The sequence below is a fragment of the Pantherophis guttatus genome, chromosome 9 (genome assembly GCF_059756535.1).
Source record: "Pantherophis guttatus breed Tessera chromosome 9, ASM5975653v1, whole genome shotgun sequence".
NCBI classification, from domain to species: domain Eukaryota; kingdom Metazoa; phylum Chordata; class Lepidosauria; order Squamata; family Colubridae; genus Pantherophis; species Pantherophis guttatus.
Genome location: NC_142071.1, coordinates 24,778,774 through 24,796,251, shown reverse-complemented (window position 1 = coordinate 24,796,251; position 17,478 = coordinate 24,778,774). Strand labels below are relative to the sequence as shown.

General features: G+C 48.2%; 1 protein-coding gene across 3 annotated transcripts in view; it reads left to right on the top strand.

Moving 5' to 3' along the window:
• LOC117668223 (opioid-binding protein/cell adhesion molecule homolog) overlaps nucleotides 1–17,478 on the top strand; it is a 991,290-nt gene that overhangs the window by 490,067 nt on the left and 483,745 nt on the right. The window contains exons 1-2 of one of the 3 annotated variants that reach the window (XM_060693563.2): nucleotides 3,146–3,164; nucleotides 4,357–4,441. In XM_060693563.2, the coding sequence (XP_060549546.1) occupies nucleotides 4,398–4,441 (44 nt within the window). In that variant the 5' untranslated portion in view covers nucleotides 3,146–3,164; nucleotides 4,357–4,397. Of the gene's footprint in view, nucleotides 1–3,145; nucleotides 3,165–3,647; nucleotides 4,442–17,478 lie in introns of those variants that run through there. The other 2 variants (XM_034421990.3, XM_034421989.3) reach the window with 2 other exon arrangements.

The following is a 17,478-nucleotide window of genomic DNA, read 5'->3' as shown; positions in this document are numbered from 1 at the left end:
TCTATCTATCTATCTATCTATCTATCTATCCAGTGGTTGGATTCAAGTAATTTAACAACCAGTTCTCTGCCCTAATGATTTCTTTCAACAACCAGTTTGCCAAACTGCTCAGAAAGTTAACAACCGATTCTCCCGAAGTGGTACAAACTAGCTGAATCCCACCACTCTATCTATCTATCTGTCTATCTGTCTGTCTGTCTGTCTGTCTGTCTGTCTGTCTGTCTGTCTGTCTGTCTGTCTACCTACCTACCTACCTACATCTATCTGTCTGTCTGTCTGTCTGTCTGTCTGTCTGTCTGTCTGTCTGTCTGTCTGTCTGCCTACCTGCCCACCTACCTACCTACCCTGTTTTCCCCAAAATAAGACGTCCTCTGATAATAAGCCCAATCGGGCTTTTGAGTGCATGGCAATAAGGCCAAGAGCTTATTTCAGGGTTCAAAAAAATAAAAGACAGGGTCTTATTTTCAGGGAAACACGGTATCTCTCCTCTCTCTCTCTCTCTCTCTCTCTCTCTCTCTCTCTCTCTCTCTCTCTCTCTCTCTCTCTCCCTCCCTCCCTCCCTCCCTCCCTCCCTCCCTCCTTCCTTCCCTCTCTCTCTCTCTCTCTCTCTATCTCGCTATCTGTTTCTGGTCCAGAAAGTCCCGTTGCCTCTTGAAAAATACACCTTTTTATGTAATCACTGGAAATCAAGCTCAAATGAGATTTGTGATTCTTTAGCATATTGTGAGGTCCTTTGTGCTCTCTAAGCTTGGCTGTTTTCTTGCAGAAGGTTCATTACCCAACTAGGTGACATCATCGGTGGAAATATTCTCCTCTATTGGAGACACTGTATTGCTTGCCAGTGTTGATCCTTCCTCTGGACCAACAATCATCCTCAACGCCCCCCACCCCCCCGGTCGGACCTAGTAAATTAGCACCAGGTAATTTAGTGGCATTCGTTGCAAATTTGCATGCAAAGGAGATGCCCCTTTCCCCACCATGGCTTCCTTCAGAAGTATTTGGATTGCAATGGTTGGTGGGTTTCTTGCAGACATTACATTACTAAACTAGGTAACTTCATCAGTGCTTGGGTTGCAATGTCTAGCATGGCCTATTCCAGGGGTCTGTAACCTTAAACACTCAAAGAGCCATTTGGACCCGTTTCCCACAGAAAAGAAAACACCGGGAGCCACAAAACCCTTCCCGTGCCTGACTATTTCTTGAGCGGACACAAAACTAGCATATGTAGTTGAATTAAATGTTCTGTTTTCTTCTGAAACTTTTCTTTTCTTGGATTTATCCATGGTTGGCCTCTACCGGGGGTTGAAACGCTCAATAAATTGTGTGCCGGTGGGTGTCGCACATTGGCGGTTGTGATGCATATTTTGAGTGACAGGGAGCCGCAGCAGAGGGGTGAAAGAGCCACATGCGGCTCCAGAGCTGCAGGTTGCTGACTCCTTGCCTAGATTCACCCATCTGGAAGAAGGTCCAGAAAGGCTTGGATGGCTCAACTTCTCATTTCCCTTCTAATTCTATTTTTCATAACTGTACTGTAGGCTTCCCCAATCTGGTGCCCTCTCTCTTTCTTTGGCCCCCCACCTTCTTTTCAGCCACTCTGATCATCTCCTTTCTGGACCATGATGTCTGAGAACAGAAATCCTAGAAAGGCAGATAAGTAGAGAATGGGATGTTGGGCTCATCTAAAGAAAGAAAGGAAAAAAAAAAGGACCATAATAGGAATTCAATGATGGCTTTTCTTTTCCCGAGTTCAGAACTCCCATCCAGCCCTCACGAAATTCAACAACTTGAGTTTCAGGGAACTTGAATTGTCCAAATCCCCAGCTCCACCATCTCAGCCCCAAATACAGAAGGACCCTACTTGATGATCCAAAGTTCTCTGGGTGGGAATGGTGGCACCAGGAGACGCGGACAGGTCTCAGCAACCTTCCCAGTGCATCCTTTGAGCAGGGCTGCAAAGTGTGTCCTGTGTGACTCTGAAGCTTGCACCCTTCCTTCCTTCCTTCCTTCCTTCCTTCCTTCCTTCCTTCCTTCCTTCCTTCCTTCCTTCCTTCCTTCTTCCTTCCTTCCTTCCTTCCCTCCCTCCTTCCTCCCTCCCTCCCTCTTTTCCTTCCTTCCTTCCTTCCCTCCTTCCTTCCTCCCTCTTTTCCTTCCTTCCTTCCCTCCTCCCTCCCTCCCTCCCTCTTTTTTTCCCTTCCTCCCTCCCTCCCTCCCTCCCTTTTCTTTCCTTCCCCTTCCTTCCTCTTTCCCTTCCTTCCTTCCTTCCTTCCTCCCTCCCTTCCTCTTTTCCTTCCTCCCTCCCTCCCTCCCTCATTTTCTTCCTTCCTTCCTTCCTTCCTTCCTTCTTCCTTCCTTCCTTCCCTCCCTCCTTCCTCCCTCCCTCCCTCTTTTCCTTCCTTCCTTCCCTCCTTCCTCCCTCCCTCTTTTCCTTCCTTCCTTCCCTCCTCCCTCCCTCCCTCTTTTTTCCCTCCCTCCCTCCCTCCCTCCCTTTTCTTTCCTTCCCCTTCCTTCCTCTTTCCCTTCCTTCCTTCCTTCCTTCCTCCCTCCCTCCCTTCCTCTTTTCCTTCCTCCCTCCCTCCCTCCCTCATTTTCTTCCTTCCTTCCTCCCTCCCTCTTTTCCTCCCTCCCTTCCCCTCCCTCCCTCCCTCCCTCTTTTCCTTTCTTCCTCCCACCCTCCCTCCCTTTTCCTTCCTTCCTTCCCCTTCCTTTCTCTTTTCCTTCCTTCCTCCCTCCCTCTTTTCCTTCCTTCTTTCCTCCCTCCCTCCCTCTTTTCCTTCATTCCTTCCCCTTCCTTCCTTCCTCTCTCCATCCCTTTTCCCCTTCCTTCCTTCCTTCCTTCCTCCCTCCCTCCCTCCCTCCCTCCCTCCCTCTTTTCCTTCCTTCCTTCTCCTTCTTTCCTCCCTCCCTCCCTCCCTCTTTTCCTTCATTCCTTCCCCTTCCTTCCTTCTCTCTCCATCCCCTTTTCCCCTTCCTTCCTTCCTTCCTTCCTTCCTTCCTTCCTTCCTTCCTTCCTTCCTTCCTTCCTTCCTTCCTTCCTTCCTTCCTTCCTTCCTTCCTTCCTTCCCCAGCAAACCAATCCCCACCGGGGCTCCCTTCTCCCTCGCCCAGCCCGCTTCCAAGACACCTAGTCGTGGAAGAGGAGCCTGGACGAGCACCGCGCCTATAAGGTCCCGGCTGGACGGGGCGGGGGGGGGGGTGTCGCTCCCTGGGGTCGCCGCGCCCAGCGGGGTAGTGGGGTGGGTGGGTTGCTTCCCTCCCCTTCTCTTCCCCTCGGAGGAAGAAGCAGCCTCCGCCGCGGGGCTCCGCTCCAGCCTCCCGACCGCGGCGCCGGCAGGGTTAACGCGCGTGGGAGAGAAGGAAGGAAGGCAGGAGGGCGCGCGCTGCCGCCGCCGCCGCCGCTGCTGCTCTGGCCGCTCCGCCGTGTCCTTCGCGCAGGGCGCTGCGTGTGCGAAGCCTCCCCGGCCGCTGTGGCTGGACCGGGGAGCCCGCGTCCTGGTCAGCGATGGAGACGCTGCCATGACAACCCGTCGGTGGGCGCGCGCGGGGGGGACCGCGGAGCAGAGGCGCCCGGCGAGCGGGGCGAGAGGCGCGGCGGGGATGCCAGAAGTGGCGGCGGCAGGCTCCTGCCCGCGTCTCCCGCCCGCCCGCCTCTTGCCTTAAGCCGCCGCTTCCCAGCAGCGGAGCCGCACAAGCCCGGACGGCCGACCGACCGAAGGTTGAGAGCCGCAGAGCAGTCGGCGTCGGGGCTCCGGAGCTCCTTCTGCCCGCTTGGGCTGGCGAAAGAGGGAGCGAGCGCTCCGAAGGGAAAGAACCCCAGCTGGGGCCGCCTCCCCGGCTCCTTCGCCCGCGTCCTCCTGCCTGCCTGCCTCCTCGGTGGGAGCGCGGAAAGTTTTGCCGTCGGAGCTTTTGCAGCCACTTTTTTGATTTTTTTTTTTGAAACCCGGACCGACTAGAAGAGCTCGGGGCTCCCCCGCTTGTCCCCGGGACGGCCGTCCCGTCTTCAGCCGCCTCTCCCTCCACCCCCTGCGCCTGACATCGGGAGACCCTCTGCCGGACGCCCCGCCTCTCCGGAGCTGGATTTTACCCGGCCGCCCCGTTAACCGTCGAGCAGCCTCCGCTCTTCGCCGCCTAGAAGCGCCTCGGGGCTTTGCTCTTCGCTCCGCGCTCGCTGTTACTACCACCGCCGCCCCTCTCTCCATCAGCATCGCCTCCCACCCACCCCCCAGCTACCGGCGCAGTCTATCTTAGCCTGGAGGGACGTCTCTCTGTATCCCAGGATGGGGGTCGGGGGGTGCTTAGTCCTGCCTTGGCGGTGCCTGGTGGTCGTGTGTCTGAGGCTGCTCTTCCTTGTGCCCGCAGGTGTGCCGGTGCGCAGCGGAGATGCCACCTTCCCCAAGGCCATGGACAACGTGACGGTCAAGCAAGGAGAGAGCGCCACTCTCAGGTAGGAACAGATCGCTTTTGGGGTTACTCTTGATGACCTCGGCGGGGGGGGGACTCTTGTTATTGGGGATGGGGCGTTTCCCCTTCTGGGGGATGGGGGCAAATCGCTGACCAGCGGGTGGGGATCAGTTGGAAACGGATCTCTTCCATTGTCCCAAGTCAGCAGGAGCTCCTGCTAGTGGCTGGCAGTGCCTACCCAGGGAGTTGTGATGTGGTACCCAAGCATGGAGTTGTTTGCTTGCTTGCCTGGTTGGAGAGGCAAATTCTGGGAAGGAGGATGCAGAGACATTGCCTCGGGGTACCTGTGGTGGTGTGGGGGGCATTGAAAGCCTTTTCGAGGCTGATGTGTGTCCTCCGTTTAAGATGCTGTTGTTGTAGCTTGCAAAGGAATATCATGGTTGTTGTAGCCATGGTGGAACTTATGACGAGAAGTCGTGTGAGAGGGGAGAGAAGGGTGAAGCCTTTCCTTCTGCGTTTTAAAAGGATGGGGGTGTCGGGCAGTTGGACAGCTGAGTTTGTGTGAACTTGCAGGATGGAGACCTTTAAAAGAAGTTCTGGAGATAGGTTGGTGGGTGCCACAATGTCTTGGGGGACATATTTGTGAACCGATGGGTGAGAAAATAAGGGGTAGGTCTGCCTTGCATACATGCTTTTCCTCTCCTTTCTCCCTGCTCCCCAATTCCTGTCTCTGGTTCTAACTGGGATTTTGATGTCTCTCCCCGAGAATTGCATCGATTGCTTTTATATTTTCTGGACCGATCTGTTAATATCAAAACAGTCTGTGGACTCCTGGAGCTGAATTCCGATAGGCTTGTTCTCTCTCCTCTCGCACGCAGTTTTTATTTTGTACTCCTTGGCTGAGAAAGAGATGTAAAGGGGCTCATAAACAGATGTCTTACTTTTGGTGCGTGTGTGTGGGTGGGTGGGTAGGTGGGATCAACAACGCAGCCAACTTTCTCTTTGCCTTCCCTGAGTAAATTTACAGGCATGGGACTTCTGCAAAAGGAAAAAAAAAAGAGAGGGAAATTCTTGCTCGAGAAGCACCTGCGAGCTTGAAAGGAGCAATGGGGCCGCGCTCATCGTCATCTTGCAAGGATCAAAGGGATGGATAGCCTAGCACTTGTACCAGAATGAAAACAGGATGAGTTTGGGAGCATCCGAAAGAGGAATTAATTCAACGAGTTAATTTAGAGTCCTCTGAACTGGGTGTAATACACATAGTCGAGTGGTCCAAAATGGAACCACGTGGCTTGCTGAGTGGCTACCAGTGGAAATGATAGATAGATAGATAGATAGATAGATAGATAGATAGATAGATAGATAGATAGATAATAGATGGATGATAGATAGATAGATAGATAGATAGATAGATAGATAGATAGATAGATAGATAGATAGATAGATAGATGGATAGAATTCTTTATTGGCCAAGTGTGATTGGACACACAAGGAATTTGTCTTTGGTGCATAGGCTCTCAGTGTGCATAAAAAGAGAAGATACATTCGTCAAGAATCATAAGGTACCACACTTAATGATAGTCATAGGGTGCAAATAAGCAATCGAATAGTACTGTAGGTCTTTAAAGGATGCCCAACAGGGTTGGTTTAGTGAGTAACAGAAATGCCAGCCAATGCCAGCAGAAATCCCTGCCAATGCCAGAACTGGACCATCCAGAAAAGTCTATATAGTTGGCTTTGGTTCAATCTATACAAGCAATAATGTGTATTGCTTTCTACTGCTCAGGCCTGCTTTCAATATTTTATTCCCTGCACCTAAAATTCCTTGTTCATACATTCGTAGAGAAAAAGAGGTATTTAAAGGATGGAGTTTTCCACAGTCTTCATGAAAATGTGCTTCGGTGTTGGGTGTTTGTGATCACCGAGGTCTCTAATCGGTGGCTATCGTTATTTCATTCATAGGTATCAATGGGTGATGGGAGGGAGGCACAATGCTTTGCATTATGCAACAGCGATCTGAAGCCCTGAAGGCTGGATAGATGGCTTCATTTCTTCAAGAATTTACAGTGAGGATTTGACATTACCCTGTGTATGTTTTATAGTTGCCTTTCTCACCAAGAAATAAGCCCAGGCTTCTTCTTCTTCTTCTTTTTTTTTTTGGTGTCAATTCTAGCCTGACATGTCCATCAGCCATCTCTCCAGGTAGCGACTACTCTGAGCTCTTTTCGGTTGCAAAGATAACTTGTCTTTGGACAAACCCTTCCATTTTATCCCTTCCCAATGATAGCCCTGTGCAGTAGGTGGCACCCCAAATCTTCTCATCAGCTTTCATGGACAAATGAGGACAAATATAAGCAGCTTTCTGTAGTCTACTGATGGTTTATCAAAAGGAACATTCAATTGCCACCAGTAGACTCAAATCTCCCTCCCTCCCTCCCTCCCATCCCCCCCTCTCTCTTACACACACTCAGAAGTAAGGTCCACTGGAGAGAGGAATTTATTTCTGCATAGACTAGATATAGTTTAGGAGCATCTCCAATGCCTGATTTAAATGGGTTTAACCCTAGAAGAGACCATTCAATTGCCACCAGTAAACTCAAATATCACACACACACACACACACACACACACACACACACACACACACAGAGAGAGAGAGAGAGAGAGAGAGACAGAGACAGAGAGAGAGACAGACAGACAGAGACAGAGACAGAGACAGAGACAGAGACAGAGAGAGAGAGAGAGAGAGAGAGAGAGAGAGAGAGAGAGAGACAGACAGAGACAGAGACAGAGACAGAGACAGAGACAGAGACAGAGAGAGAGAGAGAGAGAGAGAGAGAGAGACAGACAGACAGACAGACAGAGACAGAGACAGAGACAGAGACAGAGACAGAGACAAGAGAGAGAGAGAGAGAGAGAGACAGACAGAGACAGAGACAGACAGAGACAAAGACAGAGACAGAGAGACAGAGACAGAGACAGAGAGAGAGAGAGACAGAGAGAGACAGAGACAGAGAGAGAGATAGAGAGACAGAGAGACAGAGAGAGATTTAACCAGAAGTAAGGTCTGCTAGACTCAGAGGAATTTATTTCTGCATGGACAAATGAAGACAAACATAAGCAGCTTTCTGTACTCTACTGATGGTTTATCAAAAGGAACATTCAATTGCCACCAGTAGACTCAAATCTCTCTCTCTCCCTCCATCCCTCCCATCCCCCCCTCTCTCTCTCACACATACACACACACTCAGAAGTAAGGTCCACTGCATAGACTAGATATAGTTTAGGAACATCTCCAATGCCTGATTTAAATGGGTTTAACCCTAGTTGTTGCATCTCTTCAACGGTAGCTATTTTCTGAATAAGGTGAGGGATCACCAGTAGGATTGTCAGCCAACTCATTAGGGAGGATCCTAGGCATTAATTAGATCCTTAAGACACCTGAGGTCAACTTTGTTGTAGGATCTTGTGCTGTCATCAGCGATGACCAAAAAATGCCAGAACAAGTCTTGTCATCGGTTGACTTTGTTCTTCGTTATATTTTGTTGATGGACTTATTTCATGGTGATGGTGTCCTTCAAGCCAAGGTTTCCAAGATTAGGAAAGGAAACATGACATCGGTAACCCTACAACTGAGCTTGGTTGTGGTAGCAGGACACAGTTCAACAGATGAATTAGTTTTAGCATCTCTGTTTTCCCTTGAGGAGCTACAGAGAAAGTCCAGAGTGGTATGAACTTACTTTGCTACGATAAATCCACCTTTCCCCAAGGAAAGTATTGTTTTGTCTCCATTGTCCATTATTTGTGTCCATTTTTGTGTTTGGAATGTTAAGGGAGATGCGTACATTAAGATTGCGCTACAGGGGGGAAGAGGATAGCGAAATGTTTAGGAACCCCTGGTTTAATCTTGGTTTGCTGTTGAGGAACTCGGTGTGTTTTGTGAATCTAGCCCATATGTTTGTTTGTTTTTTTTGTTTTTCACTTTAATGTGTTGTCTAAACCCCTGCAAGGAGGTTAATTGTGTAAGCGGGTTAAGAGTGTTGAAGGAATGAAGCTTCTGAATCTGTCGAAGAGGACACGCATTTTTGGAAATGGCCACTGCAGTTTCTTAAATGGATGCAAATTTTGGAACATAGAGGAGAGCAAGCCGTGCCCTTGGAAGGACCTAGAGAGCTGTGGGAGGCCTCATTCAGTTTCTCAATGGCCCATTTGTTGGTCCTCCCAGCTGCTAGCTCATCATTTATCTCCCCCCCTTCTTTTTTTTTTTTGCCTGGGACAGAAAGACCCATTGGGGTAGGCAGACAAATCACACGCCACTATTCATGGGGCAGCCATCTTCTCCTTGGCCTTTTCCAACGGTCTGATACTAACTATTCCTTTTCTTAACATAACAGGAGGGAAGATGATTAAAGTTTGGAATCCAGGGCAGATGAAGAGACAATGAGAGAAAGAGAGAGATGGGTAGTCCAAACATGGTGTATGGGGGGGGGGGGAGTTCAGAATTAACTGCAGTCCATTCTCTCTCTCTGTCTCTCTGTCTCTGTCTCTGTCTCTGTCTCTGTCTCTGTCTCTGTCTCTCTCTCTCTCTCTCTCTCTCTCTTTCTCTCTTTCTCTCTCTCCGTCCCTCCTTCCCTCCCTTCCTCCCTCCCTCTCTGTCTCTCTCTCAACTGTTTTGTTCATTGATTTTTCAGTTAGGTAGAAAGCAACTATTAACAAGCTGGCCATTTAAGATAGAGATAGATGATATGGGTTTGGCTGTCATTGTCAGTGTGTGTGTGTGTGTGTGAGAGAGAGAGAGAGAGTGAAAAAGAGGGAGAGAGAGAGAGAGACAGACAGAGAGACAGAAAAGACAGACATACAGATAGAAAAGACAGTCAGACAGAGAAGAGAAAGACAGAGATAGAAGAGGGAGAGGGAGAGAGAAGAGAAGAGAGAGAGAGAAGAGAAAGACAGAGAGAAGATAGAGAAAAGTCAAACAGAGAGGAGAGAGAGAGAGAAGAGACAGACAGACAGACAGAGAAGAGAAAAACAGATATAGAAGAGAGAGAAGACAAAGAGAAAAGTCAGACAGAGGAGAGAGAGAGAGAAGAGACAGACAGAGAAGAGAAAGACAGATATAGAAGAGAGGGGGAGAGAGAGAAGAGGAGAGAGAGAGAGAGAGAGAAGAGAAAGACAGAGAGAAGACAGAGAGAAAAGACAGACAGAGAGGAGAAAGAGAGAGAAGAGACAGACAGATATAGAAGAGAGAGGGGGAGAGAGAAAAGAAGAGACACACACACACACAGAGAAGAGAGACAGAGAGGGAGGGAGGGAGGGAGGGAGAGAGAGAGAGAGAGAGAGAGAGAGAGAGAGAGAGAGAGAGAGAGAGAGAGAGAGAGAGAGAACAGAAATGAGGGCTAAAGGTGATTTGGCAGAGACTCCTTGACTTCTAACTTAGACACAAATACCATCTATTATTTTTGCCAAACAGATTTTAGTTCTTGCCTCAAAAGTCACGCAGAACCTGTTGAGAGGTAGAAGAAAAGCTATTTGCATGAAGCTCTGGAAAGGAAGCCTCAATACCTTGAAAGGAAGAATTGTCTGCTCGCTTTATTCACGAAAGGCTCGTGCAAAGAGGCGCTTTGAAATGTAGAGCATTTCCCCCTGTGCAAACTATCGCTTTTTGAGTACTTTTGAGTAGCTTTGAATAGTTACAGCAGTTGTGGGGTGTTTTTTTTCTTCTTCTTCTTCTCCATGTTCATGTCGCTGCTGTGGAAGGGGAGGGTGGGAGGGGGAACCCATCTGCCTCTCCCTTCGGTATGCAACAACATGCAGCTTCATTTCTTTTAGAAAAACAACTATTACCAGGATTACTGTAAGAATAGCTCAGCGCTTCTCAATTCGCCTGGGTTTAAAGAGATGTCAAACCGTGGTTTATTGAATAAACCGTGACTGGCGAGGTTCGGTCAATTCGCTAAATCATAAACAGTCGACTTAGAAACAATGACTTGTAAATGGCCAAGGCAAAAAAACCCAAACAATTGCACCTGAGCTTAGCCGATGCTTAGCCGATGCTTAACCGATGCTTAAGAAATCGTCGGAGGATACGTGGGTTGTACCCACGTAGTAAAAAAAATGAAGGAACTTACTTAAAAGATTACAACGCAACCCAGGATTCTGTTGGCTTAAAAGCCCAGGCTGAATTCATAGAGGGACAGAATCATGATCACCGTGGAATGTTAATACCGCTTTATAATGCCTTGGTAAGACCATACTTGGAAAACTGCATCCAGTTTTGGTTGCCACAAATATATATATAAAAGATGTTGAGACTCTAGAACAGGGGTGTCGACCAGATCCGATCCGCAGGGTGCTTAGATTTGGGCCCGGTGGTGGAATTCAAATAATTTAACAACCGGTTCTCTGCCCTAATGACTGGCTGGGTGGGCGTGGCCATGGTGGGCGTGGCCAGGGGGTGTGGCAGGCAGCACTTGGCCTCCTGCACCCCCTGGGAGAAAAAATGGGCCATGGGGGGGATGCGTCGTCCCCTGATGCCCTGTTTTGGGCCTAGTAGGCCTCCCTGCAGCCTCTTGGGAGCAAAAACGGGCCATGGGGGTGCACCACACACCCCGGTGCCCCATTTTGGGCCTAGAAGGCCTCCCTGCACTCACCTGGGAGCCAAAATGGGTCGTGTGGGGACTCCTGGAAGGGGGAGGGAGGGGCGGGGCCAGCCATCAATTTAACTACCGGTTCGCCTGAACTGGCCCAAACCGGCTGAATCCCACCACTGGATTTGGCCTTGGAAACCTTGGAAACAGTGAAGGACTGGCCTGCAGTACCTCTGTCAGTGAAAACAGAGCTCGGGAGGGCTGTGGGCAGGGTTGCAGGAAGCCGTTGCAACCAAAAATGGAGCTCAGGAGCCAGTTTTCGCTAGCAGAGCACTTGGGCCGCCACAGGTCCCCCTGACATGAGTGACGTAGAGCTGGCCATGCCCACCCTGGCCACACCCACCCCAGCCCCCTGAAGTTAAACACAACACTGATGCGGCCCTCAATGAAATCAAATTTGGACTAGAAAGAGTGCAGAGAAGAGCAACAAAGATGATTAGAGGACTGGAGGCTAAAACCTATAAAGAACGGTTGCTGGAATTGGGTATGTCTAGTTTAATGAAAAGAAGGACTAGGGGAGACATGATTGCAGTGTTTTAATATCTATGGACCTGTCACAAAGAAGAGGGAGTCAAGCTATTCTCCAAAGCACCTGAGGGCAGGACAAGAAGCAATGGGTGGAAACCAATCAAGGAGAGAAGCAACTTAGAACTAAGGAGAAATTTCCTGACAGTGAGAACAATTAATCAGTGGAACGACTTGCCTACAGAAGTTATAAATGCTCCACACTGGAAGTTTTTAAGAAGATGTTGGATAACCATTTGTCTGAAATGCTATAGAGTTTCCTGCCTGAGCAAGGGGTTGGATTAGAAGACCTCTAAGAATCCTGTTATTCTGTTATGCTGTAGATGAGGAATAACAAATAAAACCCAGCGTCCAGCTCATTACATTAGGAGCCTTTTGAACAATCTTGTCAGGAAAAAGAAACACAGTTAAAAAGAAAAAATCCATGAACTGCAATTGGATCAGTAGCCACTTTTAAAAGATATTTTCAGAACACCTCTCAGCATTGAAGTGGCCTTCAGCCTCTCCTGTAGTTAAGTAGCTTAAACATCTTCTACAAAGTCCTACTATTGTAATACACCAGGCCATATTCCAGGCAGGTTCTCACTAAAGTAACGACTGTTGCAAACAGCTCAGGAATTCTACAAGCAAATTACCACTGTTAGAATGCAAGAAAAACATTATATTATCTACAACGGATTCATAGCCTCAAAGGACACATTATGCCTTCTTTCTACAGAACCAAGCAAATTGTATTTTTTTTTTTCTCTTCGCCATCTCAGAAACAGGGTTGTTGGTACCAATAGTATTTTTTTTTTTTTACGGCTTTTGAAGGCACGTCACCTGGACGATCTTAGGCCTGCAGTCTCAATCTTTTGCCAGCAGATGGCCAACTCTGATATTTTATTTTCATTTGCAGATGGTCTTTTTTTTCCATATCTTGGAACGATGGCATACAGTTGCAAAGTCTGAGAAACAGGCACATAAGAAGGAGGAATTAAAATGTTGCTTTCTCCTTTCTTCTTCTGATTTTCCAGATGGAAGCTGTTCAGTAGGTTATTATTTATTCGGCCATATGGCATACAATGTCAGGGAAATCTACAGATGCTGGTCATACAATGCAGACAGCTTAGATTGCCAGTTCATTTTGTTCGTTTCGTTTGCGAGTTCATCCTTGGTGCACCACAGGGGACAAATTAGTTTTATACCAATTATTGTATTTTTCGGAGTATAAGACGCACCTTCCCCCCCCCCCAAAAGAAGGTGGAAATGTTGGTGCGTCTTATACACCGAATACAGCCATTTTTGGCCTCCGGAAGCCCCGCCCCGCTTGTTCCATTTTTGTGAAAAACAGGCCCGTTTTTTGCCCGATTTTCGCAAAGATGGGAGAATTTTTGCACATTTTTTGCAAAAACGGGGGCGTTTTTGCCCTCCCCCAACCTCCAGGAGCACTCTGAAGGCCTCCCAAATCCTCTGTGTGCCTCGTTTTTTGCAAAAGACAGCCCCATTTTTGCAAAACTGGGGTGTGCAGAGGGTTTGGGAGGCCTGCAGAGTGCTTCTGAGGGCCAGGAAGGGCAAAAGCTTTTTTGTGTGTCTTATACACCGGTGCGTTGTATAGTCCAAAAAATACAGTAACCAGCGGTGCTCCGGTTGTTAGCTCTTCTGGGCTCTTCCGCCAGTGTCACCTCACCTTATCTCGTGTTGCGATGCCTCTCATCTTTCCAGGTGTGCTCTCTGCACACATGAACACAACTAGTTTTTTTTCCTATCAAAGGGGTACCTATTTATCTACTTGCAGTTTCAAACTTTTGGATGGGCAGGATCTAGGGAGCAAGCAACGGGAGCTGACTCTGTTTGCGCTAGTTGCAAATATCTGTCAGCTCAGGTATAGGATGAGGATAGAGGCTCATTCCAGAGGTGGGTTTCAGCAGGTTCTGACCAGTTCTGGAGAACCAGTAGCGGAAATTTTGAGTAGTTCGGAGAACCGGCAAATATCACCTCTGGCTGGCCCCAGAGTGGGGGTGGGAATAGAGATTTTGCAGTATCCTTCCCCTGCCACTCCCACCAAGCCACGCCCACAGAACCGGTAGGGAAAAATTTTGAATTTCTCCCCTACTCTACCCTCAATTCATGCCATCTCCTGGAGCCAGGATTGAACCACCGTCTCAGTGTTCGAAGTGACACCCCCAACGAAAGAAGACTCCGAGGCTTGAAGTTCCTCAAAGTTCCATTTTATTAGAGATGTCCTATTGGCACCTCTGGGAGAACCCAAATTTGAAAGCTTCCAAGTTTTCCCCACCCGAAGGAAAGTCCAAGTCCCTGCCTAGCACCCACATGTCCATCACATGGTCCAATCAAGCACCGTCCCAATTGGAGATGCCTCCCAGTTCCAGCCCTCCAGGTGCAGGCCAAGATGTCCTTGACTCTCTGAGAAAAGAATGTTATTATGACTATATATCACCCTGGTTCCATACAATCCCCTCTCCCAGTTTCCCACAGTAATAAATATGGCAGGCCTGAAGATCCAACAAAAAAAGATGGCTTCCAGGCCTGACACCCCGAAGTACAGACCATTTCTGGACAGCAGTTCCAGTGTGATTAAGCCACTGCTCCATTGCATCCCCTTCCTTCAGTGGAATTCTTTGATAACATTTCTACTTTCTGGTAGGCAATGGAGATGTAATGGTGCCAATATCTTCTCCCCTAAATCTCTCCCAGTTTTCTGATTAATGCTTCTGCACTGATGCCTTATCTCTACTTTGCAAGCACTCACTGCCTTTTAATCCTTAGTATTTATTTTTAGTTCCTCCTCCTCTTCTAATTCCACTCTCCACTTCTGCATTTCCTGCCCTCCTTTGCAGTCCCTGTGCTTTCAGCCCTTACATCTGGCTCAACTCTTTGACTGTGTTCCGTGATAACCAGCTGCCAAAAAATCTTCGGGCTTCTCCTTGCCAAATCTGTTAGCCGAGTTATCTTTCCAAATCTACTTGCTGATTCTTGAGTTCAGGCAACCGAGTTGCCTGGGAATCGCCAGAGAGTTGACTCGGTTAAAAAAAAAAAAAGAATTGATGGATTAGATGAGGAATTGGAAACTGAAGTCTGTGTCATTAAGATGGTGTCAAAAGGTTCCCCTTGCACATATGTGCAAGTCGTTCCTGACTCTAGGGGGCGGTGCTCATCTCCTTTTCAAAGCCGAAGAGCCAGCGCTATCTGAAGACATCTCCGTGGTCATGTGGCCAGCATGACTCAATGCCAAAGGCGCACAGAACGCTGTTACTTTCCCATCAAAGGTGGTCCCTATTTTTCTACTTGCATTTTTTATATGCTTTCAAACTGCTGGGTTGGTAGAAGCTGGGACAAGTAACGGGAGTTCACCCCGTTATGCGGCACTAGGGATTCGAACCGCTGAACTGCCGACCTTTCGATCGACAAGCTCAGCGTCTAAGCCACTGAGCCACCGCGTCCTTTGTGGGATAATATAAGTCCAATTAAGATTCTGCAATTTTTTGGGTGCCTTCCAATACTGTATGTTGCTTCCCTTCTCTCTAACAGCCTACATGCATTTTCTATATTCACAGGAATTGTAATTATCTCTGGGAATGTTAAATATCAGAGTTAGCACCAACGTTCTTTCTCTTTTCCCTTGAACTATCTTGTGCCTCTGGAAAGAAAATAATTCATTCCCCCCCCAATAACTCATCATGGAAACCAATTATAGGTAGCCTATACGTATATGTGCATAGATCTATTTTCTTCCCTATAATTTCTTTAAAAGCTTTTGAATTCTTTACTATTTGGACTTCTCCCTTTTTGCCCAAACCTCATCATATTGGGTTGAATCAGGGGTGGGCTGCTGGGGGTTCGCAGGGGTTCGGGAGAACTTCTAGCCAAGATTCTGTGTAATTTGGAGAACTTCCAAATCCCGCTTCTGGCTGGCCCCGCCCTCCCCTCCCAGAAGTCCCCACGCGGCCCATTTTAGATGCAAGTAAATGCAGGACATGCGTGGAGGCTCAGGGAGGGCGAAAAATGGGCCAACTGGAAGTTCGGGAAGGCCAGAAATCAGTGGTGAATTCCTCCCGGTTCGGTCCAGTTCGGCCGAGCCGGTAGCGGTGATGATATGACATCACCAAACCGGTTCTCCCCCCCTCCGCCCTCCCCCCCACCCACCCACATTATTCTTACCTTTTATTTGGTCCCACCCCCAATCTATTGCTGCCTCCTGAGTCCCAGCTGATGACTAGATGGAAAAAAACTGTTTAAACCCTTGCCGTGGGGCTTCAAAGGGCCGTCCTACAGCTGATCAGTGTTAAAAGCAAACAAATGAGTCGGGTCGTAAGTGCGAGGACTGGTCGTAAGTGCGAGGACCTTCCAGAATGACTCTGACCAGCTAGCCATGCCCACCTAGTCACATGACCTCCAAGCCACACCCACAAAATAAGCCACGCCCACAGAACCGGTAGTAAAAAAAATTAGAACCCACCCCTGCCAGAAATGGGCCTGTTTCTGGCCTCCAGAGGGCCTCCAGAGCCTGGGGAGGCCGTTTTCGCCCTCTCGGAGGCTCAAGAAAAGTCTCTAGAACCCGGGGAGGGCAAACACCACCTCCCCCCTGTTGTAGTGCAGGAGGCCAACTAAGCCACACTCACCCAACAACCGGGCAGAGAACCCCTTGCTAAAATATTTGAAGCCCACCTCTAAGTTGCATGGATTCAACACATCAAAGTTAGGGTAGATACCAGAGCAGAATTCAAGAGCCGGTAAGCTATAAAGTGATTAGTATCACGGCATGCAAGAGCAAACTCCAGATTGTGCAGCCATGGCAAGAGACAATTCATAGCTGAACCTTGTGCAGAGCAGTTTGATTTCATTAAATAATTTGAGAGAAAAGAAGAGGCCCCAAACTCAAATTGGATTGGGAATTCATATCCTCTGCTGTTGCAAATGATTCCTCCGTGGATTTCCCTACCTGGAGAAGTGTTACGGTTTATTCCTTAACCAACTTACTGTTCATAAAGAAATGCGTTCAGCAACCTTTGAAGCATCTAGGCGAGGTACAAATGAGTTGGTAGGGAAATTCCAGGAAGGGCAGAAATAATTTTGTGTAATGCAAGCAGGTGCAAGCAGCCAGAGCTCATTGTGAGTCAGTAACTTCATTGCTTATGACCTACATTACAAGAATCTGGGAATGACCAGATAAGGCTTTATGGATCATGCGGGAGATCCAGTTTATGCCTCTTGTGACTGCACAATGACTCCAAGCTAGGTCCCTGCTTGATCCCTCCTTCCAGCCTGGCTGGCAGTTTCCAAACACAGCATCATCATATGAAGGATATTCCTTCCTTCCTTCCTTCCTTCCTTCCTTCCTTCCTTCCTTCCTTCCTTCCTTCCTTCCTTCCTTTCTCCCTCCTTTCCTTCCATCCTTTTTTCTTTTTTCTTTCTTTCCTTCCTTCCTCCCTCCCTTCCTCTCTCCCTCCCTCCCTTCTTTCTTTCTTTCTTTCTTTCTTTCTTTCTTTCTTTCTTTCTTTCTTTCTTTCTTTCTTTCTTTCTTTCTCTCCTTCCTTCCTTCCTTCCTTCCTTCCTTTTCTTCATTTATAAAGTTTATTGGCTGCCCTTCTTAGTACATGGTAACTCTGGACAGGTAAATATGCACATACTAAGAACATAAATAAATTAATACAAGCGAACACTATGATCCAATTAGAAATGGGTAGGGTGAGTGGGGAGGTGGGATCTGTTGTTAGTTGATCAACCACTTCCACTGTGATGTGCCAGGTCTTACGAAAGATCAGGAGGGTTGGGGCCGACATCACATCGGGTGTAAGATGTTCCAGAGGGCAGATGCAATGGCAGAGAACATCCTTCTCTTGGACCTCGTTAGCCAGAATAATTGTATGAAGGATCAATTCAACCCTCTGACTATTTGACCCTCCTT